The sequence below is a fragment of the Vigna radiata genome, chromosome 1, assembly GCF_000741045.1.
Source record: "Vigna radiata var. radiata cultivar VC1973A chromosome 1, Vradiata_ver6, whole genome shotgun sequence".
NCBI classification, from domain to species: domain Eukaryota; kingdom Viridiplantae; phylum Streptophyta; class Magnoliopsida; order Fabales; family Fabaceae; genus Vigna; species Vigna radiata.
In genome coordinates, this window is record NC_028351.1 from 17,483,274 (window position 1) to 17,492,915 (window position 9,642).

At 35.2% G+C, this 9,642-nt stretch overlaps 1 protein-coding gene across 1 annotated transcript in view; it reads left to right on the forward strand.

The window, feature by feature from the left end:
* Positions 1-902: 902 nt before the first annotated feature.
* The window catches only part of LOC106766450, a gene marked incomplete in the record, with an annotated part of 10,787 nt that continues 2,047 nt past the window's right edge, over positions 903-9,642 (forward strand). Inside the window, 6 exon segments of the mRNA XM_014651181.2 lie at positions 903-1,149; positions 4,129-4,221; positions 7,357-7,975; positions 8,961-9,171; positions 9,253-9,334; positions 9,476-9,545. Coding sequence (XP_014506667.1) covers positions 8,970-9,171; positions 9,253-9,334; positions 9,476-9,545 — 354 coding nt within the window.

A 9,642-nucleotide genomic window follows, 5' to 3' on the forward strand; every position in this document is an offset into this window, starting at 1 on the left:
GTCAGGTTGGCCCACCAACCCACCTACCTCATTTTATTTTATAAAAAAATATTTATTATTATTTTTTTTTGCTTGAAAAAATTATTTAGGTTTTCTATTTTCAAAATTAATTAAACATCAATTTTGGTAGTGAAATTTGGAAGTAAAATTTGTTTAGATTTGAATTATAGAAAATTTGTAATTTTTTATTTATTTTAAAAAGATTGTAATTAAGTGGACCAGTGAGCCAACCCGTTTACCTACCAACCCGTGGTGGGTCAAGCCGGGTTCGGATTTTTCTGGCTCGCTAATAAACGAGTCGGTTTGGGTAAGCTCACTAAGTGACCAACCTGTGGTGGGCCGGGTCGGATCGAGCCGGGTTACTCGTTTTGATAACTCTATTCTTATTATATTTTTAAATTAAATTAAAACTTGCTGTAAAACTCCAATAAAATAAAAATATTTTTTATTTTATTTTTTATACTTTATAATATTAAGTATTTAATTAAGATATTTTATTGGGTTATAAAAATGTTTAGAAGTAGTATAATTAATTTTCGAAATGGGTTAAAGTAATTATAATGCTGTCCTAATTATCTTTCTGACGCTGGTTCGATTCTCTGGCCTTATGGGTCAGGTGAGTGGGAGAGAGCATAAATTGGTTTAGCCAGTGGGGTATTTATGCATGGAGAAGCATGCAGCAGGTAACGTAGAGGGTTTTGGGCTTTAGGATTTTTATTTTATTTAAAACCGAGAGTGAGTGTGGTTTGGGGCACTGGGTTAGTTAGTTTTTCCTTTAATTAGATGCAGATTAAGAAAACTTATGGGGGCCCATTATAATTAGATTACGGGAATATTTTGGGCCATGCAAAGTTTAGAAAAAATATAGAATTATAACAGGAAGGGTGTGTGATATTTAACTAAGTTTTAGGGTAAAACTTAAGGAGGTTACCTACTACGGCCGTGAGGGAAAGCACCAAAGCAGGGAGGTGATATTTGGGAGCAGCTGTGAGATGAGGGAGGGCAACCTAGTCTCTTTGTTTCTACCCAGAACGCTTGGGGAGGAGCGGGAAGACTATTATCCTTTCCGGTGAGCGTGTGGTGATCCATAGAAGGAGTGAACGTTCTCGGTCACACCTAGAGTCTTTGAATCATTCTGGAAACCCTAAGGTAAGGGGAGTTGTTAGAAAATATCTTGTGTGGGTAGGGTTTGATGATGCGTTGTACATTGTATGATCCCTGGTGTGCTGTAGCTGTTTCTTCTTTGATTGAGATATACGTATGGAGTGTTGTATTTGTGCAGAGTGAGACGTTCGGAGTTGTAAGTTAAGAGTTTCAGGTGTTGTTATTGGCTACTGTTTTGAGGGCCGTGTAATGGAATAAACTGAAACTTGTGGTTGAGTATAGGGTGTTGAATAACTATGGTATTGAGTAGTGTTCTACGTGTGGTGATCGAGTTATAGTGTCGCGTGATTGCTTCGGACTTGTTGTGAAATGGTATGTATGTGGGTGTGTTATGGATCGAATAAGGGTATCGTGTGATATTATTTTTAGCATTTTTTTCTTCTTCTTCTTTATGCCTCTGTTTGACATTGAGAGGGTTTGTTTATGTGTTCTCTGCCAGACGACGGTGTTGGGGAATGCTTGAGGGTTTTACATGAAATCTCTAGGGTCTTCTCTTGTGTATTTTTGCTTATGAGGCGAACCTGCTTCACCTTTTCTAGATAGAAGGGGGTGATGTGTGGGTTAAGATGAAAGGAAGGTGTGAAGAGAATTGTATTAGAATAGGTTTTATAATAAAACAACATGCAAGAAATATATGGATACGTGGGCATGAGTAGCTTTAAGAAGTGTGAGGAAGAAAGAGGTTAGAATGGAAGAAAGAAAAATATAGGATAAGAGTGCAAGATAAAGGTACTGTGAGAGTTGGTTTGGGTTAGTGGTAAGATAGAAAAGAGGAAGGAAATGAAAGTTGGTGAGAGTAGAAGAAGGGGAGTAACACGTGAATGATGTGAGAGAAAGTGAGAGATTGAGGAAGAGTTTAGGTAGAGAGGGTCCCATAGTGGTGAATAACAAAAAGTGGAGTTGCATGGGATTGGTGTTACGTAATTGGAATATGAAAGAAGATGATGAGTTTGTGATGTGGTGAGAAAGCAAGGGAAAGATGGGCTTCGTTATTACTAGAAATAGAAGAAATGAAAGGGAAGGACAGGCATGGGCATGAGAGTGGTTTGGAAAGGTTTCATTATAAATATAGCATTGCAGGGAATACTTTCATTGGGTGGTGTGTGTGTCTTGGCTTGGAGAGAGAGGGTTATTCATGCATGGGTTCTGTTAAAAGAATATGGTGTAAGAGGTAATGGTTAAGGTTCTAAGGTCACTGGTTGTTGGGGGAAAGGAAGAACGGGGAAGGGAAAATAGAGTGGCAGTGGGAAGAGTTGGGTGGATGTAACACTACACCTAGAATAGTTGACGGGATGAGAAAAGGATAATGAAAGAGAGATTGTGATACGACATGAATGTGGACGATAGAAGGAAGGAAAGATAATAACAAGGACAATGATATTTTGACAACTTTTTTTTAATAATTTTTTGACAACAGAACACATGTGATCATTTTATTGGTCTGTTTGAATTTATGTTTAAAAAAATATTTGAATCAGACAAATTATATGTTATAAAAAAAAAATTATTAAAGAGACTTTTTCTTAATAACAAAATATAGCTGTTAGAGGAGTTTGGGGGAAAACAGTTAGGCAGTTGTGGTTCCTTGGGAGGGTTGGTGTATGGGGGCAGACACGGTTTTTTGTACTTAGTGTGGACAAGGCTGTACCTCTGAGAAGGGACTGGTTCCCTTGGTTGTTGAGTTGATTGTTTTCTGAGTGACAGGACATTTGTTTTCCTGTATGAGGGGAGGTTGCTCCCTTGGAAGTGTACGAATTGTATTCTTGTAATCTTTACTTTCAAGAAATCTAACAGATTGTTTGAGTATATATATGGGGCTATGACTTGACATGATGGGTGAATAAAGCGATTTGAGTAGAGTTAAAGTATGGTGTACCCAGGAATTTAAATGAAGAATGTGCAATGTGAATAGAGAAGAAAAGAGGGAGTTTCGGCTAGGGCAAAGGAGAAAGAGAAGAAGAGTGATAGTGTGATAGTTGGAAGATTATGTTAGGTTGAATGATTGAAGTTGAGGTATAAGGGTATATTGGTGATGAAGGATATTGGTGAAGGGGAAGTTGAAGTCTTGGAGTTTTAGTTGTAATTGGATGAGTGAAGAGAAGTCAGATGGAGAGTTGTTGGCTGGGTTCACTGCATGGATTATTCCCTGATCCATGACCAGATGGTTATACGAAGGGTGAAGAGGGAGATGTTTGTTTTTTATTTTGTTTTATGAGAAAATATTCTTTCATACACATCTAGATTCTTATATGACACATTATTTCTCACTTTCTTGTTATAAAAACATGTCTAAATGTGTTAACCTACCATTACTCTTGTTTTATTAGAAGAAAGGTGGGTTCGCCAGCTTTTGAGAAAGAGATAAATGATGTTCATGGTAGAGAATATATATGGCAACGTGTTAGTGGAGTGAGAGAGTTTTATTCTGTTTGTGAATTTAGAAGAAGGGACCGCGTGGGTCCCACTTGGTGATCAATGGCTATAAAATTTACCTTAAGTGCAGCGAGTGTAGTAAGAGCAGAGAGTAAGACTCTATCCTTTTGGTTGCTATGGTGTGAATTGGAGGTTCTTTTTTTAGTGCATGGCTTTTACTTGCAGAGTTTAGTTTTCCATTTATTGTTTGGTTTGATTCCTTCGTTATAAAATGACGCTGCATGTAGCGGGTAAGTGATAGAAGTATAAATGGTTTTAGTGTGGGCTTAGGCCTTGGTAGAGAAACAGTGACCTATTATTTATTTTGGGGTTGTATTAATTAGTGGCAAATTTAGAGTGTTGTCTTGACTGATGAAAGAATGGCACTGGTGAGTGAGTCAAGGTGGGTTCTCCGGTGGCTATTTTTGTATGTTGGATAATTTACCTTGTAATGTTGTTGATGATCTTCACGAGGTATAGAGGATGTGTCATAAACTTTGTGATTGGTTGGAAAATGCATATTATTAAAAATGTGAATTGGTTGTGATGTAGGAAGAGGAGAGATTCAAGTGGTGAAGACTCTTTCGGCCATGTGATGCGAGAAACAGATTTTTTTTCAGCCGTATGATACGGAAAGAAACTGCTGTATGATTCATACTAAATTGGTTCATGAATGATGTGACTATGCTATTATTGCTTTGATGAAATATGTTTATGATTAAATTATTATGTGTTTAAAAAAATTATTGAATTTTGTGTGTTATGATATTTCTGGTTATTCATCCATACATGTTATGGTTGTGGTTTCCACCTATGATGATCGTATTTATACAAAAGTAGATGGTCTTAGATATAAGATCGGATTAAAATAGCTGACGAAAGTTGAGATCTTTTATTTCGGAAATGATTATTTAGTTTATTTAAAAATTTTCAAGACTCGATATTTTTATTGTAAAAAAGAAAGATTATTTGAGATTTTCGTTTTGAACAGATGACATTTATAGTTATGATTTTGTTTCAGCATTTTAATCCAATAGAGTTTGATTATCTTAAATGAATGTTTATGAAAATGTTTTTTAAAAAAAATTTACTATGACATCTCAAAAATTTTGTAAAGTGGGGTGATTGATTTTATTGTGGGCAGTGACACTTAGGTGCATTTTGAAGTGATGATAATTATTGTAATACTTACTTCTTGCATTATTGATGTTTTAGGATTGGTTTATTGCTTTAGTTGTTGTGAATGTTTCCGTCTTAATTGAATGAAAATATCATGTAACTGGGAGATTACATTGGTATGAGTTTGTGGGGAAGTTGGTGTTTAATCTGGTCATGAAACTTAAGTGATGCAATTGGTGATAATCGCTGAAACTGTTTAAGTTAGTAATGAAAATCTGGATATGTGAAATTATTTGTATAATTGTGTGACAAATGCATGCTCATTGAGTTAACAGGATTGAAACCATAGTTGCCTTTATGTTTGGTAGAATACTCTGTTAACTATATAATTGTGGACTAATTCTAGCTTTATTTGTGGTATAATAATGTGGTGCAGACTCTTCATAATTTGTGGACTATTTCTAGCTTTATTTGTGGCTTTTTTTGTAAGAACCAATGTGCAGTTTTGAAATTATATAATTGGGATCTGTCTGGAGCGTTGTTGTGGCTCTTTGCTAGCACAGGGAAGAGTAAACATTAATGAAGAGAGGAGTTTTCGTGAAAGTTTCGGTGTGCATCCGAGAAGCTGAGAAAACAAGATAAATATGAGCATATAACATCATAGGCTTATTTTCAAAGTATTTTAATTCTTGAAGGAATTGTTTGATCCAAAGTTCACATGTAGCTAGAACCATAGATCAATATTTTTATTTTGCTTCTGCACTAGATCGAACAATAATACTTTGTTTCTTTTTTACATTTCAAGATATAAGATTTCCTCAAAAGGAGTATATAATATCATGAGGTAGATCATCGATCATTTGGACAACCAATGTAATTTGCATCACAATCCTTCTATCTCAGTATTTCCCTTGTTCTCATACAACAGTCCATGTCCTGGATTCCCTTTTACACATCTGAGGATACATATCATGACATTCCAATGATTAATGTGTCGATTTTTCATAAATTGGCTCACAACTCCCACCGGATAAAAAAGATCGAGTCTTGTTATGGTAAGATAGATTAGCTTCCTAACCAACCTTTTGTATCCTTCTGGGTCGGAGAAAGGGTCGGAGAAAGGTTCACCGTTGTCTCATTAATTTTTGATTTGAGTCCATAGGACTATCAATGGGCTTGCAATCTGTCAGGTCTTTTTCCTACAAAATATCAAGGACATATTTTCTTTGTGAAGTGATGACTCCTTTTTCTAATTGTTCCACTTCAATACCAAGAAAGTATTACAGACGACCCAGGTCTTTGGTTTGGAAGTGGTTGAACAAATAATTCTTTAATTAAGCAATTCTAGCAACATCATTTACTATAATCACAATATCATCAACATAAACCATAAGATAAACACATTTGTCAGGAGTAGAATGCTCATAAAACACTGAATGGTCTGCCTCACATTGTCTCAATCCAAATTGTTGCATAACACGACTAAATTTACCAAACCAAGCTCGAGGTGATTGCTTTAAGTCGTAGTGTGAAGGCTGTAATTTACAAACTAACTTATACTCCCCCTGAGCAACACGACTAAATCCAGGAGGTTGCTCCATGTATATGTCCTCTTCTAGATCACAATGAAGAAAGACATTTTTAATGTCTAGTTGGTGAAGGGACCATTGATGAATGACAACCATGGCAAGAAAAAGATGAACAATACTGATTTTGGCCACAGGAGAAAAAGTATCACAATAGTCAAAACCATAAGCCCAAGTATAACCCTTCGTTACTAGACGAACTTTAAGACGACCAATTGCACCAGTAGGACCGAGTTTAATAGTATATACCCATCTACAACCCACAGATTTCTTACTAGGAGGAAGAGGTACAAGTTTCCAAGTGCCATTGTTGTCAAGTGCCTGCATTTCATCAATTATGGCTTGTCACCATCTAGGCTGTTGAAGTGCCTCATGAACATTATTAGGAACTTTGATATTAGAAAGGGGGAATACAAAAGAGAAATATATAGGAGACAAACAATGGTAACTTAAAAAAAATATAAATATGATATGGATTACGAGTAGATCGAATACCTTTTCGAAGAGCAATAGGCCAAGCTTGATCTGAGTCAAGAGAGGACGAGGAAGATGAAGGATCCATGGTCTGGGAATCTAGTGGAGGAGTTGATTCTCGAGGATCTTCAGGCAATGAAGGAGATGGTTGAACAATGTCACCTACATTTATAGTGTGATTTGGAGAAGCAGGACTACTAAGGATCACATGATGGTATAGGAAGCATCTCTTTAACAGATGAACAATCTTGCTTAGAGGATGAGAAGAAAGATGTATCTTCAAAATATGTGACATCAGCAGACATATAATACCTTTCTATTGAGGGAAAATAACATTTGTACCATTTCCGAAGACTAGAATATATGCAACCAACAACCCTCAAGTTCTTTGGCTTGATTACTTTGTTTGACATTGACAGGGAAGTTGTGATCATTCTGGGCATAGTTTTATATCAATTATACTTAATATTTGTTTCTTTGCTTAAGTTGAATTTATTATTTTTTTCATCTGTGGGCATTGCTTTTTGAATTTATATGATGCAAGTCAATTACATCCTTAACTTCTAACATATTTGAGAACTATTTTCATTTTCATTTTCAGTGACAAAACAACATTGCAGGCTCTGAAGGCTAGTGATTGGCATATTGAAGGAGCATTTTCATTTTTTTTTCATAACTTTAATTTTGGTTGTCATAATTTTTATTTTTATTTTATAATATTTCCATTTGATTAGATGGTTAATCTAATAGTAGAATCTCAAATCAAATAAGATAAAAGTAAAATTAAAGCTATACACTTGTGAAATAATTTTATCCCTTAGGCAGCATTATCATAAAATAAAAAAAATTCATTATCAAATAAAAATATCGAAAAATGGATTTTTATATAGTTTTGCACCAGAGGAGGCCAATCTGTACACTACAAATTTCGAAGGCGCCATCACTAAAACTGAAATGTTGAGAACGCGCCAAGATTCAAAATCACAAATCAAGAAAAACAAACCCTAGTTTTCTTCCCCAAAATCAAACGCATTCCCTTTTTCATTTTCATCTTAATCACTTTGTCACTTCATTCTTTCATTTTGATTGTTACTTCGATCTCCAATTTCTTACCCTAGCTCACTATCACAGTAACCCCAATCAGCACTCCGCAGTAGGTATCGTCGCTGCTCACTCAGTCAGTAACTTGCGGCGGCACGATTCACTTCGTCATAGCTCAGGTGCATTTCCTTCTCTAAGATGTTACGCGTAACCGAACCAATGTATTCTCATTAAAACTGTGTTCAAGAATTTATCCAAGATTCAAATCTTCTACATTCTATTATTCGCTGCTTCTTATCTCTATGGTCCAAAATTTTGTTCAAGTAAATATGTGCACACGAGGTAATTTGAAACTTGATTTTTTCCATGTTGGTTATTGTGCTTTCTAGAAATTGAGGCGGTCGTTCACGGGAACCTGCGACTCTTATATTTTTTTAGGGTAAGAGGAAATGGAAAGGGAGCAGCTCTGGATTGGGTAGTTTAAACTGCTTTTATTAGTTGAAACTTGGTTATTTGAATGTATTAAGGTCTGGTAAAAATTCAGTGATGCTTTGCTTGGTGACATTTCTTCAATTTATATGGGACGGTTACACTTTCCTCAGCTTACGTTATGAAGTGAAACTGAATGGGCCCTCCCTCATTCATGCGTCAGTGTATCTAGCAGCGTGTATGGTGTGAAGAAAGAAGCACAAGATTCTTTCTTGACCTTATTCTGTTCCAATAAGTGTGCTCTCCATTTCTGTCTTTTAGCTCTCTTCCTTTTATCTGTTTTATCCAATGCTAATGTTGATGTATGTTATGTTTCTTTAATCTCTTCTTCTATACTCTTGCATGTGTTCTTGTATATTATGAAACAGTGACAATATCTAATAACAAGAAACTCTTTTTGTTTGTTTGTTTTTATCTGTTCTTGATTGGCATTTTTATCTGTTTTGCTAATGTTGATGCATGTTGATTCTTCTGTTGATCTGTTTCAAGTTTCCTGAATATGGGTCTTAGAAAAAAGAAAAGTGTTTTTCTGAACATTCACGAAGCCATTGATATAAAAGAGAGAACTGTAGGAACAATACTAATTGTGGTTTGGAATGATTTGTATTTTTCTGTGTAAATTTTCTAGTAACTTATTTTGATAATATTATTGTTGCCAATGTTTTGTAAGAGAAGAATAGAAGAATGGATCCCAGAGGAAATGCTGTGGAAGCTGAAGAAGATGGAGATCGCAGTTCACAAATTTGCAAAATTTATGTGAACGGAATAGAAATTCGCCCTTTGAGAAAAAGATTAATAATTTTGGATGTAAATGGCTTATTAGCTGACGTGGTTTGTCCTCCTCCTGAAGATCACATGGCTGATGTAACAATTGAAGGGAGGGCAAGTAAGAATTGTTTTGTTATTTGTTTTTATGAATTCGGTTTATTTTTATACTAATTTTGATTAGGTTTAAATTTGATTTCAGTATTCAAGAGACCTTTTTATCTTGACTTTTTGAACTTCTGCTTCGAAAATTTTGAAGTTGGTATATGGTCATCAAGACGAGAGTACTCTTCTAACTACCTTTCTCTAATTTTCAATTTTTGTGTATTCATTTCTTTTTCTGATAGAATTGTGAACTGTGCTCTTTTTTTGGATGTTTTGTGGTTAGCAATTAGCACAAAAATATATGATGCTTATTATCACAGGCAATTTGTTGGTCGGGATATTGACTATTTGATTCCACCCTTCTTAAAAAACAAATTGGTTTTCTGTTGGGTAAGTGTTTGGTGAACTGTTCTTTGTTCATCTTTTATTTCATATAATGAACTCAAGTGAACTCTTAAAAACAATAATTTAGAGATAAAAGGATTGA